Source organism: Peromyscus californicus, unplaced genomic scaffold (assembly GCF_007827085.1).
Source record: "Peromyscus californicus insignis strain IS unplaced genomic scaffold, ASM782708v3 Scaffold_11__1_contigs__length_118956290, whole genome shotgun sequence".
NCBI lineage: Eukaryota > Metazoa > Chordata > Mammalia > Rodentia > Cricetidae > Peromyscus > Peromyscus californicus.
This window is the reverse complement of record NW_026294402.1, coordinates 102,582,230-102,600,006: the sequence shown is the minus strand read 5'-3', so window position 1 is coordinate 102,600,006 and position 17,777 is coordinate 102,582,230. Positions and strand designations below refer to the sequence as shown.

At 39.3% G+C, this 17,777-nt stretch overlaps 1 protein-coding gene across 6 annotated transcripts in view; it reads left to right on the top strand.

The window, feature by feature from the left end:
• Positions 1-17,777, top strand: part of Rbm6 (RNA binding motif protein 6) — a 129,093-nt gene that overhangs the window by 41,569 nt on the left and 69,747 nt on the right. For 4 of the 6 annotated variants that reach the window (XM_052720263.1, XM_052720278.1, XM_052720270.1 and 1 more), the window contains one exon: positions 8,197-8,270. The exons of the other annotated variants lie outside the window; for them this stretch is intronic. In XM_052720263.1, the coding sequence (XP_052576223.1) occupies positions 8,197-8,270 (74 nt within the window). The remainder of the gene's footprint in view (positions 1-8,196; positions 8,271-17,777) is intronic. 6 annotated transcript variants of the gene reach the window in all.

Sequence of the window (17,777 nt, the reverse complement as noted above, 5' to 3'; positions counted from 1 at the left end):
TAAATTAACCCATTTCTCTATCTTTTGCCTTGGGCTGTATATCTTACTTTCAAGGCTTCTTGTGTCTGGCAGCCTGTCCCTCTCTTTCTCACTTGTTCTCTCCTCCTTCTTCCTCTTATTCTTCTGAGCCTGGAGTCTTCCTCCTGTTTACTCTCTTTGCCTGCCAGCCCTGCCTATCCCTCTTCTGCCTAGCTATTGGCCCCAGCCTAGCTATTGGCCAACAGGGTGTTTCTGTGTAGCTTTAGAGCCTGTCATGGAACTCACACTGTATACTAGGCTGACCTTGAACTCACAGATACTCGCCTGCCTCTGCCTCCTGAGTGCTGGGATTAAAGGCATCAGCCACCACCGCCTGGCCTGACTGTTACGCTTTTTATTAGACCAATCAGGTACCTTAGGCAGGCAAGGTGAAACAAATGTAACACACCTTTACACAGTTAAAGTAATATTGTGTAGCATAAACAAATGTAACACATCTTTGCCTAGTTAAAATACTATTTCACAACAGGCCTTAAACTTAGAGATCTGCTTGCCTCTGCCTCCTGAGTGTTGGGATTAGAGGTGTGCACCATAATGCCTATCTCTATTAGTGTTTTCATGTACATTTTACATTCATAATAGTTTGCTTCTACAGACATAATACTTTTTGTTTAGAGAAAAAGTTTTATTTAAATCAGATTTCAATAAAATAAACAGTGACTCCCACAATCCTGATTTCTTTAAAATCCTGGAGACATGGTTCATTGGTTAAGAGTGCTTTCATGCCTTTAAATACCAGTAGGGAGTTCCAGGCTAGCCAGAGTTACATGGTGAGAACCTGCCTCAAAAAGAGTGCTTGTATACTTGCAGAAAACCAAAGTGCAGTTCCCAGCACCCATGATGGGCACCTCATTACTGCCTGTTACTCAGCTACAGGGGATCTGATGCCCCCATGGGTGCACATGAATACACTCAAACACACAAAAAGAGAAGAGATAAAATCTATAATCTTAATCCCCCTTTTACATTTCATAGTTGGCATGTCTATTCTAGAGTTGTTGAAGGTTAGCAATAGTCTCTTAAATAGGAAATTCATCTAGGTTTATGTTAATTGAAGTTTTATAGATAAGTTTGAAAGCCGCTGCCTATTGCATTTGCCTAAACAAAATGTTTGTTACAAAAGGTGGACTTGCCCCTTGCCACCTACTGCAGCTGGGAAAGCTGGTCCTGGGGTCACAAGAGTGGGAGAGCTGACCCTGCCCCTCACCAGCTGCAGCACTTGGGAGAGCAGGTCTTGCATCTCACCTGGGCAGCACAATAGAGCTGACCCCGTTGATGGGGCCCAGGTGATCTGGCCCCACCCCCAACTACAATGGTGCACTGGGCGAGGGAGAGCTGGCTCTGAGGTCATGAGAGTGTGAGAGTTGGTCCTGCCCATCACCAGCTGCAGCACTAGGGCAGAGTGGGCCCTGCACCTTGCTCCACAGCACAATATCGCTGACCTTGTTGGTGGGGGCACAGGTGAGCGGAACAGGGTGGGAACGGGGCATGAGAGCAGGAGAACTGACTCCGCCCCCCTTGTCTGCCATGTGGTGGCACGGGTGAGGGAAAGATGCCCTCGCTCCTTGCCACCTGGGCAAGGGCATTGTACCTTGCATGGGCAAAACAGTAAAGCTGGCCCTGGTAATATGAGTATGGATGAGCTGGCCCGAGAACAGAATTAGCCCCGCTCCTTGCTGCCTGTTGCAGTGGGTGAGCTAGCCGGGGCAATGGTGGATAACTTGCCCTGGTGCTGTAGATGAAGGGAAACTGGAAGACTGACCAACCCAGCTAACACCCAGGCCCAGAACCAGGGCTGAGTTGGCCCACCCCAATGTCCACCTCATCTATGAACTGCTCCGGCATGTGAAGGGGCCAGACCTGCAGATCCAAAGCTGCAGGATCTCCATGACATAAGGTAACAATAGGATATCCAAGACGAGTTCCAGTGAGGGCCCAGTAAGAGGGTGTAGCAGAATCCAGAGGCCTCAAACCAGACTCATTGCAGTGTACACTTACAAGTAAAGATGTATGGACTAAAGCACAGCTTCCATGTAGAGACTTTTTTTTTCCTTTTTCTTTCTTTCTCTTTTTGTGTGTTTGTTTGTTTTGGTTTTCTTTAAAATTTTATTTTATTTTGAGGGGTTTTACAAGGGTAGAGGGCGGATATGACGGGATGGGAAGATGAATGGGATTGGGATGTATGATGTGAAATTCACAAAGAATCAATAAAAAGGTCTAAAAGAAAAAAGGTGGGCCTGTTGTAAACTAACAGTTGACTTAAACAACATGGGATTGTTTTTGTTAGCATTGTAGAATCAAGCCTTGCAGGGATGGAGACAAAAGAGTTAGTTTTGGGTTTGGTTGGATATTACTTTATCAGGTCTTTGTTTCTGTACCTTATTCCTCTTTAACTACCTAATTAATTTTCATAGATACTTTTTGGTAACTAAATGATTTATGAAGATGATAAGATTTGAAATTTTACATTTATTTATGTGTGTATGTGAACTGTGACAAGGGTGTTTCACAATGCTTGTGTGGAGGTCAGAGGACAACTTGGAGGAATTGGTTCTCTCCTTCCACCATGTGAGTCCTGGGGTCAAATTCAGATCTTGCTGCAAGATCTGAAAGTGTTACCTTTTCAGATGTTCTTTCCCCTATTCTGTTCTTATCCTTCTTAGCTGCCTAAAAAAAAGCATAAGGAATATTTACTTTTCTAGAAGATCTGTGAATTTAGATTAGAAAATGTCAGGTATGCTTTTTTTTAGTAGTCATATGAATAAGTACAAAGACCCTTTAGCCTACCAAGATGGCTTCCTGAAAACCAACACTAAATAAAAAGGTAATAAAATAGATGTTTTGTTACTTCCTTTGGTAAAAATCTATTTGTGGAAATGTTAACAGTATTTACCATCTTGAGTCCAAGTAATTCTGAATGCAGGATTCATTGTTGGGTTTCAGAATGTTACTTCTCTAGGTAATCTTCTATGACTACTAGAACTTTTCCTGTGAATTGTCAGATTACCATAATTGTAAAATTTGGGAAATAAGAAAATCCCAGGTTATTCTGTTACAGCAATACAATCATTTTAATTGTTTTGTATACAATTGTATTGCATCAATTCATTTTCAGATTTTTGTATAATCATCTGTGGTTGCTTGAATCCTGCCTCCCTCCCCTATATTCTGTATCCTGTTTTCCTTTTCACTGAATCATCATGGAGGTGGGGATGAGACTTGGCTAAGGCTTCATTTGGTTTCTGATTCCAAGTTTCTCTGAGTGTGAGCATTTACTATGCTGGCTGTGCTTCTGTTATTTAAAGTGATATATTTTTCATACATTGTGGCCCTTAAATGCAAACCAACCTCTTCATCTGGTGTCAACCAAAGGAAAACTGATCTGTTGCAACGCTGGAGGAAAAACTGGCAATGTTGGATTTACCTATATTGAAAGATGGTATGTTGTTCTTCACCTTGGGCTCTCCAAGTATAATTTTGACAGTGCATGGTTTTTATCTCATATGCTGATTTTTGACTCTAACTTCTGAGTTAGATTCAGTTTGTATTTAATTCCAATCTTTTTTTGTACAATTTACATAATTATCCATAAGGGTGTATTCATTTTTAAAGTTTTAATTGCTATGTAGTTCCATATTGTTACATAATTTTTATAGCCATCTTTTATAATAAGAATTTCTAGTTTTTGACTTTTCTGAAGAATTGTGGGAGCCAATAGAGGCATTTATTGAGAGTGAATACTTCCTAACTTGCTTCTTTAGGCCAACTCACATTGATTCTGCTATAAATATTAAAATAGGAGTAACTATTGTGCTGCTAATTTCAGTATTTCTTAGTTATAGAAAGGACTCATTTGTCCTCAGGCATGTGGGACTCAAACTGTATTGAGGCTGAAAAAATTGAAATTAAGATTATTTATTTAAATCAATCTTAGAGTCTTGTTACAGAGTGAAAGGCTAGGGCCTAGAGACACATGCTTGTAGTTCTAACTACTCAGGAGACTGAGGCAGGAGAATAGCAGGTTTAAGCAGTCTGGACTATAGACTGAAATTGAAGGTTAGCCTGGGAGCCAGGTATAGAGGCACTCTCCTGTAATCCCAACACTCCATTGGTAAAAGCAGGAGAATTGCTCCAAGTTTGAGGCCACACAGGGCTACATAGCAGGATCCCTGTCTCAGAAAACTAAACAAAACAAAACAAAAATAAGTCAGCCTGGGCAGCTTAACCTTGTCTGAGAATAAAAATACCAAGTGGTTAGCCTTGAAATTATATACATACAAGCAACACTAAATGGACTCAGCAGGTTGTATTTATAGGTTTATGTGCTTATATATGTAACAGTAACAAAGAAAAAGAGGCCCTGGATTTGAGTGTGAACATGAGGGTGGGGCATTTGAGAATTTGGAGGGAGGGGAGGGGCAGGGAAAATGATGTAATTGTATTTTAATTTTTAAAAAATTTTGAATAATGAGATAGGTTGGTGAGATGGCTCAGTGGGTGCGTCACCAATCCTAACAACCTCTGTGCCATCCCTGAGGCCCACATGCTAAAAGGAGAGAAAATGATTCCAAAAAGTTGAACTCTGAGCTGGGCAGTGGTGGTCTATGCCTTTAATCCTAGCACTTGGGAGATAGAGGCAGGTGGATCTCTAAGTTCGAGGCCAGCCCAATCTACAGCTGGAGTTCTAGGACAGCCAGGGGTATACAGAGAAACCCTGTCTCAAAAAACAAAAATCAACAACAAAAAGTTGCTCTCTGATCCCTACATGCATACAAACACACACACTATAATTTTTTTAAGAGTGCATAGAAGACTAAGATTAGATTGATAGCTCAGTTGTAGAAGTAGAGCTCTTAGCTAGCAAGTCCCAGAGTTGAACCCTTAATACTGAAAAAAATGAAAGAGGATACAATGTGGTGAATAGTATCCATTTGAATCTGAACTGCTTGGATTTAAAAGGCTTAGCACTGGTGTTAAAACTAAGGTGTCTTTGAGCAAATTACTTATCCCTTCTTTCTTTGTTTCCCCATGAATAAATAATAATAATAATAATAATAATAATAATAATAATAATAATAATTCCCCCTATAGTAGTCTTGTGGGGATTAAACCAGTATATGCAAAGGATTTTGCAATAGAACCTTGTTTGTAACAGGTACTGTGTAAATATTTATTGTCTTCTGGCAGTTTCTGAAAATCTTTATGATATAACTATAACGTTTGAATGCAGAGAATGCTTGGAATCAAGGTTGGGTACCTTAAAGAAAAAAACTATATAGTTAAACCTTAGATATGTGTTCTTTTGATAGCTAAACATTAGTACAGAAAAAAAATTTGAGTGGTAGGCTTGTGAACTTCATGTGGTTGTAAAGTTGATATCTACAGATGCTCATTTGTGCCTCCTTTAGACTATATATTTTCCTTCCCAGTGACTTCAGTATCAAAACCTGCTTATTCTCCAACAGAATATGCATATTGTCATGATTCATCTTGTTCTTCCCACAGAGTCTGTGTTTTCCTCTAGACCACAGTGTTTGCTTCTTTAAGCATAGCAAGGAAATGTAGGGCTTTGCAATCTGGTATTAGTTATCTGTTTGTTTGTTTTTTTATTTTGACAGTTGTGGAGAGAGTTTTGTTTTCCATATTTTTGGGAACTCCTTTGATAATGTTTTTAGTGGTAATCAAAGCATTTAAGAGAGCATCTGTTTGATCCATGGCTACCTCTTTCTGATTATGGGCATGCTTTTGAGTATTTGCAGTAGAAATTTGGTGAATAAAGGTATCTATGTTCCTTTGTGTTAGTCTTTGGTGCTTTGAAAGGATATTTAGAACTATTTTTAAAAATGCAGAATGTCCAATGTATATTTTTATATAATGTATATTATATATATAATGTCAAACTGAATTTGTTTACAAAACTCCACTTGAAAGTAATTGAATAACAAAAAATTTCCATAGTATACAAATATGTATACTAAAGCATTAGTATGGTGTACAAATAAGAGGAAACATATTTTTGTGGTAAGTTTAAGCAAGTTGGAGTTGGCCAAAACTGTGAAATTAGGATAGAAAATTTTGTCTCTAGATAGGTGTGGTGGTGTACATCTTTATTCCCAGCACTCTGGAGGCAGAGGCAGGCGGATCTCTATAAATTCAATGCCAGCCTGGTCCACCCAGTGAGTTCCAGGCTAGCTAGAGTTACATGGTGAGACTCTCTCTTTAAAAAAAAAAAAAAATTCTCTATCTCTCAGCCCAAGGTAGTGCTAAGGTTTTTAGAAACTTTTGGTTTTTTTTCTGGTCATTTCCTAAACTCAAAGCAAGGATATACCTTATTGTATCATTATATAACAACATTTTGTAGTTAAAATAGTTATCAAGTCTAAAGTCAAAGTTATTACTATCATAAAACGTTTTAGACCATTTATTCCATGTAACAAAGAATCCAGCCCATTTCACCAAATTTGGTATGTTTTTTAAGGTTTATTTTTATTTTTTAAAAAATTTAAAATTAGATTTATTATATTGTTTTATGTGTATGAATGTTTTGCCCGAATATATGTCTGTGTACCATGTGTGAGGTCAAAAGAGGGCATTGCATCCTGTGGAACTGTAGTTACAGAAAGTTGAGACACCATGTGGGTACTGGGAACCCAACCTGGATCCTTGGGAAGAGCAAAAATATACTCGTAGTTGAACCAACTCTCCAGCCCTTATTTTATTTTTGAGACGGGGTCTCACTATTTAGTGCAGGCTGACTTTGAATTGTAATTCTCTTGTGTCAGCTTCCTGTGAGCTAAAATGATAGGCATGTGCCACCAGGCCAACTTCTCTTTGTCTCTTGTTGGTAGCAGATTTTGAATCCAGAACCTTATACACCACTGAGGTAGACTCTAGCCAAGTTACTTTTTTTTTTTTTTTTTTATTCTTTTTCAAGGTAATTTCTCTCTGTAGCACTAGCTGTCCTGGAATTTGCTCTGTAAACTGTGGCTTTTGATTTCTTAATTCAATGAGTATCAGTTTCCTCTTGTTATATCTACTTTATGTTTAAAATCCGCATAGATTTTACATTGTGTTCTTTCCCTCTGTTTATTTTTCATCTAAATAAGTCCCATCTATTTTTTTGTTCCATTTGCATTGTGTTAGTTCTAGAGGTGAGTTTCTTTATCCTGTGAGGAAATGGAGGAAGCATGGAAGCCACATGTGGAGCATTGCAGTGACAAGTGTGTTTTTGTAATCATATGGTAGCATATGGGAGCTATGAGACAGGTTAATAATAGAGTTCAGCAGCCTGTAAATCCCATGACTTCCCAGTTTCGTGGGTCATTAGAGCCTCAGGCCTGTGCTGCAGATAATACTTTTTCAGTGTTAAGATGAAGGGCATTTTACGATGATACCTAGAGTTATTGAACATGCATTGATTACTAACAACTGCTGTCTTTCCCCTGCTTGCTCTACCGTCAGCTTTTTTGCATGTAAGCACAATTTTGGATCCAGCTATTCATATTTATGCTTTTATACCTTCCTCCTTTCATAAAGATTTTAGCTGGTTTTTTACTTGAGTTTGGAATGGGGGTGGGTGGTGATGGTGATGGTGGTGGCTGAAATGGTCTGTCTCCTGTCAACTGGAAGCCTACTGTGGTATTCAAATAGAATAGTTGCGCCATTCAGTCAGCACTTCTCTTTGAAGGTGGTTTCTGCTTGAAGAATGGTGACTCTTAACATAGCTTTGAAATAATTGCTTCTCTTCCCTTCTCTTTGGATACATTTTTTTTTTTCAGATACTTTTCTGTTCTTGTTGGCTGTTTTTCCAGAAGATTCAGCCTGTCATTAAAATGTTTTGTGTCCCACATGAACTTTCTGTGAAATTACTCAATTCTGGGGTACCCTTTCCTGATCAGCAGTGATAAGAGGGCAAAGAATCTTCTAGGTTAATAGGGAAAAAAGCCATTTAGAATGAATTTCAAACTTCAGAAGTACCCAGACTTTTTCCTTCAGTACTTTTTCTGTTTGTGAAAGCACCTTTGCCTAGTGTCGAGGAGGGAGGGGATAGATGGGAGGGTTTGTGTTTAAGGGGTTCAGAACAGGGGATATAAGTGTGTCTTTTATGTTTGCAAGGCACTAACACCACTCCCGTCTGTATTTAAATGCTGTCCCCAGGTTACGACTATGGCTATGTCTGCGTGGAGTTTTCACTCTTGGAAGATGCCATCGGATGCATGGAGGCCAACCAGGTTGCTTTATACTTCGGTCAAATGATGCTGAAAGGATATATATTTTTATATATGGGGAGGGAGGGCTTCAAATAATTTCACTTTGGAAAGGTACAAGAAAAGTCCTACAAAAACCAGTTGTGCAAAGAAACTTTTTTAAAAGCTGGGAAATTTTATTTAGAAGAGTTTATGTCCACAGAGTACATTTTAGAAACTAGGTTCCAGTTCCAGTTTGACCGGGTTCCAGAGACTGTACATGGGAAATATGACAGATCTGGAGTGTTTCCCTCTGCAGTGTGATAAAGATGTGTGGGCTCCTGATGCAGATGATCCTCTATTATCTAGGCTCTCAAGGATCTGCCTGCACAGGAATTCTAGGTCAATCAATGGTCATACCCAGATTTAGGATGAAGGCCACTAATGGTGATTCCTGTGGCCTTCCTGTGGTGATTAGGATGAAGGCCACTAATGGTGATTCCTGTATTTGAAAGAATGCCATTGAGGAGAAAAGAGGAATGGATAGTTTGTCTCTGTCTCATTCGTTGTTCTTTGCCAGTTGGAGTTTGTGGTCACGTCATTGGCTGCTTATAATCAGAGCTGGTGAATCTTGAGTCTGCACTTAGGTTTGAACTTTTCAGGAGTTATTCAACTTTCCACCTGGAATTGTCATCTTTGTCTAATTGAACCCTGGCTAGTAGTTTGGGAAGAAATTACTAAATAGAATCCTTGTTTTGTATTTTTTTTCTCTTGGGGAAATCAATTTGTTTTTTCTCAGGTCCTCCATCATGAGATGCCAGAGGCAACTTAGGGATGTAGTTTGACTGTTAGGTATCTACTGTCTATACTTAGAAGCATTTGTGCATCACAAAAGAAGGTTCTGTCAAAGAAGAGTAATTATATGAAATCTCTTCTGGAGCCCAGTGCTTGCTCATCAGCTTTGTTCCACTTAACATGATTACTGCTCCCACCCCCACCCCCCATTTTTGTTGAGACAAGGCCTCATTATGTAGCCCTGGCCAACCTGGAACAGAGCTCCATCTGCCTCTGCTTCCTGAGTGCTAAAATCAAAGGCCTGCACTACCATGCCCAGATTTACTGTTTACTTCTTCGAGGGGAAGGATTTTCCCCTATTGAAATTGAGGTAGTATTGTGGGTTGTTTGCTTATTTGTTTATTTATTTTAAGGCATAATCTTATTCTGTAGCCCAAACTGACCTAGAATTAAGTGTGTACCCAGGATAGATTTGAACTCTTGACAGTTCTCCTGCTTCAGCTTCTAAGTGCTGAGATTAGTTATGAGTCACTGTCTTAATTTGACTTTTATTGCTGTGACAAAGTACCATGACCAAAAGCAACTTCAGGATGAAAGGATTTATTTCAGCTTATAGTTCATAGTTCATCATGAAGTTCGAAGTAGGGCAGGAATTCCAGGCAGGAACCTGGAAAGCAAGAACTAAAGCAGAGACCATAATTGAACGCTGCTTACTGACTTTAGTATCATGACTTGTGCAGCTTGCTTTATTATACCATCCAGGACCCAAGTGTGGCATTGCCCCCAGTGAGCTGGGCCCTCTCAAATCAATCATTTAAAAAAAAAAAAAAAAAAGCCCTACAGAATTGCCTGCAGGCCAATCTTATGAAGTTTTTATTTCTTTTACTCAGTTAAGTTTCCTTCTTCCCTAGGTTTGTGTCAAGTTGAAAAAAACCAATCAGCATAGCCAAAATACCTATCTCTAGAGAAAACTATTGATGTACTGTACCTTAGTAGTAGCAGAAGCACTTTCTGTTATTCAGGCACCACAGAATAACTGGATGAGGACCATATCCCTTCACTTAACAAGGTTCTTATTGCCTGTCCATCACTAAATCGATAAGTATTCATCATCAGAAGTTGTGTTACTTAAAATTTTGGAGAGAAGTGTGAAAGTTCTAATCTATATGATTCTATCTTAACAGTCTCTCTGAAAATGAGAACACTTAATACATAAGCAATATGTTTCTAACAATCTTTTACCATTGTCTCACTATGAGTAGTTGAAATATAAATGGGAAGACCTTGTCATCTCTTTTGTACTGTTCTTTCCTAGAGTGCCATTGCTTTTTTTTAATCACTGTTTTTTTGTTGTTGTTTGCTGTTGTTTTAAAGACAAGTTTATAGGGCTGGAGAGATGGCTCAGTGGTTACATGTGCTGGCTGCTCTTCCAGAGAACTTGGGTTCAATTCCCAGCACCCACATGGGAGTTTACAAGTTTCTATAACTCCAGTTCTAGGGGATCTGATAATGTTCACCCGCGTGGACATAAAGTTTATTTAAAAAAAAAAAAAAAAAAGACAAGTTTACACAGTATAGAACCTGGACTCTATGATAGACCAAGCTGTACTGGAACTGACAGAGATCCATTTGTCTCTGCCTCCCGCATTAGAGACCTGTGCCACCATGCCCAGTTTATCAGTGCTATTTTTAATCTTAAGAATATCAACATTAGCTGGGGATATAGCTCAGTAATAGAGATACTGCCTTTATAAACAGTGCTTGTTCGTAGACAAGTATTCTTTTGGGCCTGTGTCTGGAAAATGCTCATTTGTCAAGAGAACGTGGCTTATAAATGTCCTTTCCACCCTCCTTAGCCATTCAATCAATGGATTTAGGGTTCTCAGATCCCCTAGTGATTGATGTACCACAAAAAATTGGGAACAGAGCCATTACTCTTCTAGGTTTGAAATAGTATTGAAGATGTGGAGGTCATTATGATGTAGTGCCATGTGGTGCCTTGTTCCAAAGTACAATTAAGGTAGTCCCCTATCTCAGTATGGTTGTGTTCACCTGTAATTCCAGCACTTGGGGAGCTTAGGGTAGTAGGATTTTTAGGCCATCCCAGGTTACATAGTAAGATTCTGTCTTAAAACAAACCCCAAAACTAGCTCTATCTTTTAGGACCCTATAATCCTATACCTAGAAAGAAGGGAAGGCTTATCTGGGCTGGCAAAGATAGCTCATCAAGTAAAGGCAGTTGTTGTCAAACCTGATGAACCAAGTTCAGTCCCTGGCACCCCTTCATGGGGTGGAAGGAGAGAGCCAACTGCAAGTTGTTCTCTGACCTCCACATGGGTACAGTCGTGAATCCCCCAAAACAAATAAATTAATTTAAAAAATACATCTTCATTTTCTTTATAGTCAACCCTATTTCCTAGATATTTATTCCTCCCATGACCATGTAATCCTCTCTTGCTGAACTGCATAGTCTTCATGATCAGATCATTATTCTTTTACTAGCCTTTCTCATACCTCAGGGCATATGTAAATCATTTTGATGGGAAAAAACTGAGATCTTTAGGGAAATAAATCCTTTGTTACTTTGGTACAGTCCGAAGAAGGAATATAGGTTCTCCAGTCAGGTCTTAGTTCTTAGTTGATTTACCTGTGGCAAATGTTTTAACCTCCCTGGGTCTAAAATCCCACTGTTCCTAATATCTCAATGAGCGCTAGTGTGGATTTAAAAGGTCATTCATTCATGAGTGTTTTTGTGTGCCGGGATGCTGAGGATGCTACAGGGAACAAGATAGACTATATAACTTACTTTAATGGAGAAAAATAGGACAAGTAAGTTGACAAAATTAAAAATAGTATAATATGTGGTAGTGCTGAGTGCTATTTAAAAATGAAGCAGACTATTGAGAACCCATGAGACAGTCATAGAAGCTTCTTGAGAAGTGATTGCATTCAAGAAGTGATTCTTGATGAATAATGTATGCAGAATACTTAACAGAGCAACTGGCAATTGGTAAGCATTTGAAATGAGATGAACATGCCCTTTCTCTGTCTTCTCTTTCTGATCATAAATCTAGGAAAATAAATTTATTTTTGTATCTGGATTTAAATTGAGGCCCTTAATGCCACAATAATTAAGAGTCTTATGAAGGACAAAAATGCAAAGAAAGGTCTGGTTCTTTAGAGTACATAAAATGTTCAGCTTTTTTTGTTTGTTTGTTTTTTAGTTTTTCGGCACAGGGTTTCTCTGTGTACCCCTGGCTGTCCTAGAACTCACTGTGTAGACCAGGTTGACTTGGAACTCACAAAGATATATCTGCCTCTGCCTCCTGAGTTCTGGAATTAAAGGTGTGTGACACCACAGCCAGCAGAGTACATAAAATGTTTATGGAAGATTGTTTCTGGCCATCTATTCTCCTTTTCCAAGTTTCACTTACAGAATTACTTAAATTGGTACAGTCTCTGATTTGTCAGAGATCTGCTGAAAGCCTCTGAGCAGGTCCTGATTGTATCTATGGATACTTCTGAGGGTTCTATGAACTGTTCTAACTTGAGATTTTCATAACTTTTTGCTGTCTTGATAAGAAATCCCTTTATCATTGGTTGATATTTGTAGATCTAGGGGATGGAAATAAAGGAGAATTCTGCTGGCTTGCTTTGTAGAGTATGGTGGATTATGTATACATTTGTGAGGCTGCTCATGATGGTAACCAAGACCCCTCTAGCTTCTTCTCAGTGCTTGCATGCAGAATTCAAACAGGAAGAATCTCTGCAGCAGTGTTGTGACTAGGGAAACTCCTAAGAGTAATGTGTATTAGGTGTCTATCTGGAGAAATAACTTCAGTAAGTATGAAGATGTGAGTCTATTAGCTCATGCCTTCATCACCTTTGTCTAGGAGAAAGAGATAACTAACTTTGTGAAGCGGGGACTTCATTCATTTTATCCTTCATTGGAAATGTTTGGTTGTTTTTGTTTTTGAGGTAGGGTCTCTATTGTGTTCCTCTTTGTCACTACATTTGTATTTAATATTTATTAATTCATATATTTATGAGAAAGGGTCTCACTGTGTAACCTTGGCTGGCCTGGAACTCCCTGTATACATCAGGCTAGCTTTAAACTCATACAGATCCACCTGCCTCTGCCTCCTGGGTGCTGGGATTAAATGTGTGCACCACCAATCCTGACCTAGAAATGTGTCTCTAACAATGTCATATACCTTTTGTTTTCTTTGTTGTCCAAGTCCATTGGGACTGAGGAAGAACATCATGTCCTTTCCTTACATGTGCCATTGCCCTAAGATTGGAGAGATAAGTAAGAAGCATTATGTTCAGGTATTGAGCCCTTCCCATGGTTGTTCAGCAGTATGTGCTAACTTATTGAATGGCTGGTTGTTGTTAACATAACTTGAAATTTGTTACTGTGATGCTTGCTGCCTGTTCCTCTTTGTTCAAATATTTTCCTAAGAATTGATTTCTTGCTGGGTTGTGGTGGTGATACAGGCCTTTAATCCCAGCACTCGGGGGACGGGGGGCAGTAACAGGCGGATCTCTGTGAATTCAAAGCTAGCCTGATGTACAGAACAAGCTCCAGGACAGGCTCCAAAGCTACAGAGAAACCCTGTCTCCAAAAAAAAAAAAAAAAAAAGAAGAGGAGGAGGAGGAAGAAGAAGAAAGAATTGATTTCTTAGGAATTTTTACTCAGTGGTTTTTTTTGTTTTTTTTTTTTGGTTTTTCGAGACAGGGTTTCTCTGTAGTTTTACGCCTTTCCTAGAACTCACTTTGTAGACCAGGCTGGCCTCGAACTCACAGAGATCCTCCTGCCTCTGCCTCCCGAGTGCTGGGATTAAAGGCGTGCGCCACCACCGCCTGGCTTACTCAGTGGTTTTTTGTTTTGTTTTTTTGAGAGAAGGTGTCTCTGTGTGACCTTGGCTGTCCTGGAACTCACAGAGATCACCTGCCTCTGCCTCTTAAATACTGTGATTAAAGGCATGTTCTACCACTGCCCAGCACTCAGCTTTTTATGTGACACAATTATCCTGGCTTGCTAAGGTACAAGGAAGTAGGATATTGTTACTACCTAACATGAAAATTCTGACACCACCTTTTTCTGCTGTGAGAAATGAAGGCTGTAAAATACATGATGTTTTACAAAACTTTTTTCCTGCCAACAAAATTAAGAGAGTTTAGATTATTTAAAGAGACTAGGGTGACTGTGAAGGCCTATACAGGAAGCCAAGTCTCTTTTATTTTTACTTTTTGTGTCTTAAAAAAAAAATTTTCTAATTAATAAACTAAGTGTGTTTGTGAGTATGCAGGCCACAGTGCATGTGTGGATGTCAGAGGCCAACTCTGTAGAGTTGGTTTTCTCTTTGCATTTTTACTAGAGCTCCTGGGATCAAACTCAGGTTATAGGTTTGGGCTGCAAGTGTTTTTACCCCCTTAGCTAGCTCACTGGTCTCGCAAATCTTTTGTTTGTGTTTTGAACCAGGGTCTGTTTCTAGTCTAGGCTGGCTTCAACGTGATGATTTTCTGGCTTCAGTCTCTAAAAGTGTAAAATTATAGGTGTGTACAAAATCCTTTTTTGTTGTTTTTGTTTTCGAGACAGAGTTTCTCTGTGTAACAGATTTGTAGACTAGCCTGGCCTCGAACTCACAGAGATCCACCTGCCTCTGCCTCCCAGAGTGCTGGGATCAAAGGTGTGCATCACCACACCCAGCGCTTTTGACTGTCTTGAAACTCCCTGTGTAAACCAAACTGTCCTTGAACTCACAGAGCTCCAACTATCTCTGCCTCTGGGACTAGAGGTGTGTGCCACCATTCCAGGCCTAAAACAAAACTTTAGATGTTATTTATCGTTATGATTGAAATTGATGCTGTAGGGGAAAGACTCTTTATGGTCCATCAAGAAAAAAGTAAACACCAAAATTGTGGACTCATAATCAAGGTAGTAATAATGACATAATGTAATCTGAGACATTTCAGTACTTCAGTTTTGTGCATTCTAATAAGCAGAAGCAGCAACAACAAAACCATCATTATTAACAACAGTAAAAAGTTAATCTGTGTAAGTGTTCAGAAGATTGTGTTGTCACCTAAACAATTCTCACCTCAAAGTACTTACTGAGGAAAGTGTGGTTTCCTGGACTCATGTTTATATACATATACATATACATATACATATACATATACATATACATATGTGTATGTATGTATATATATGTGTGTATATATATGTGTATATATAACTTGTGTCTTGGGTCACGCAATCCTTGCCTGTTTTCCAGGAAACATCTATTTCAATACCCTTTAGTTGTCCTCAGTATAGATACCAGCAGAAATGTGAGAAAGTGCAGTATAAAAAGAGTGTGAAGTAAGAGTTAGTGATTGTCCTTGTTCTTAGGAGAGTTTGTATATTCAAATCAAGACACAGTCTAAGGTGGAATCCAGAACCTGTGACTTTTTCAGGAGAGTTGCCAGCTTATAAAATCGTAAGTTAGTTTTTAAAAATTATATTTGTTTTATTTGTTTTGTGTAGTGTGAGGGGGACACGTTCCATATGTATGGAGGTCAGAGAACATTTTGCAGGAGTCATTTCTCTCCGTTCACTGTGTGGGTGTCAGGGACAGAACTTGGATAGTCAGTCAAGCTTGGTGGCAAGTGCTCCCACCCACTGAACCAATTTGCTAGACCTAATTTAGTTTTTGAAAGTATTTATTAGTTTTGACTTTTTTGAGGCAGGATTTCTCGTAACACAGGCTGGCCTCCAGCTTATTGTGTAGCCAAGGCCTTGAACTCCTGATTCTCCTGTGTCCATTCCCCCATGTGCTATTGATAGACCCCAAATGCAGGGTTCTACCTTCTCAAGTGGGCGCCCCAAGAACCCAGACTCCGGTCCAGTTGATGCAAAAAGCACGAGGTTTATTGAAGAAGCGGCTGTACAGTCGGGCTCCCCTTGTCCTGGGGGCAAGAGTCCCATTGCACTGCAGCCACATAGGTACTTTTAAAGGAAAAACCCACAAAAGCCACAAGATTACAATTCCCATACAATTTCGTTTCGATTGATTTATGTCTAGAGGCTAATTTCATAAGATCATGGTTTGATCACAGGGTGATCACAGAGTGGGTACAGTCACGTCCGCATGTACATTCTTCCCGAAACCTCAAGAGGGGTATCAGGGTGGGAGTGAAGTTTACACAAAGGTTACAGTGGTCTTTCCTGGAACACTTGCAATTATCCCAGTCACAGTTGAGCGCATCTCTTAACAGAAATCTCTTTATATTGTTACATTGGGGGGGTGGTAATTGAATAATGGCTGAGTGAGGTTGCCCTTGGAACTAGCTTTCTTTTAGTTCCTCATTCTCCTGGGGCTTGGGGGGTGTAAGCCTGAACGGTTAGGGTCTTTCACTATAATTGTAGGCATGGTCTACCACACACAGCTAAGTAAGTCTATTATTGTTATTATTATTTTAGGTTTATTTTATGTATATGGAAGTTTTGTATTTAGGTTTATTTTATGTTTATGGAAGTTTTGCCTGCATGTACATACATACAATACATGCGTGCCTGAGGAGGTTGGAAGAAGGTATGGATCTCTTGGAACTGGAGTTATGGGTGGTTGTGAGCCATCATGTCAATGCTGGGAATCAAACCTGGGTCGTCTGTAAGAGCAATGAGTGCTATGAACCAATGATTCATCTCTCCAGCCCCTCAGTTAAGTAAGTCTTAGATTACAGCAGCTCCTGTCTTAGTATTATGTAGTATGTTTCTAAAAAAAGAAATCAGTGGCAGTTCCCAGGAGTGGGATGGGTTTTTTCCTTTGTTTAGTTGGTTTTTGTTTAGTTTTGTTTTTGTTTTAACAATATTTCTTTTCTTTTTGGGGTTTTTTTTTTGAGGGGGGAGTTTTTTGAGACAGAGTTTCTCTGTGTAGTTTTGGTGCCTGCCCTGGATCTCACTCTGTAGCACAGGCTGGCCTCGAACTCACAGATATCCGCCTGGCTCTGCCTCCCGAGTGCTGGGATTAAAGGTGTGTGCCACCACCCCCAGCCACAATATTTCTTTTTTAGGCCTATAGTTGAAATTGTTGGTCAGAATACTGCTTCCTAGCCTCCATATGTCTTCTAGTGAGTGTATTAGCTCTTTAAAAAAAATTTTTTTTAATTTTCTCAGGTGAAAGCAAGAGACAGTGTAACATGGAGTCAAACCATAGTAGAAATGTAACCTGTGGCTTTAAATCCCTATGTTCTGACAGCCAGCCTATAGCTTTGCCATACCTCACGCTCTAATTATAAGTATTTCTTTTTGTTTGTTTTGTTATAATGTTTGTTTTGTTTTGATTTTGGTTTTGGTTTTCAAGACAAAGTTTCTCTTTTTACCAGCACTGTATGTCCTGGAACTCAAGTTGTAGACCAGGCTGGCCTTGAATTCACAGATATCTGCCTGTCTCTACCTCCCAAGTACTGGGATTAAAGATATGCACCAACATGCCCAGGTGATAAAAAGTATCACTTTTTGCAAATGTGATAAAATAAATAAACATCAATCACTTTGCAGTTTTATGAGAACTTTCCCAGTATGTCTCCTATGATAGATAAATTTGTGCTTATTTTTGCTATGCATAAATCATGGCTCATTTTAAGTGGATTGAAATAATTTAGTCCTAATTTGTTCTAAATTAGAAAGTGCTTAGTATATATTTTAACTTTGGGCTTCCTTTTCATCACGTCTTTTTGAGCTAGTATTTTTTGCTAATGTTGAATTTT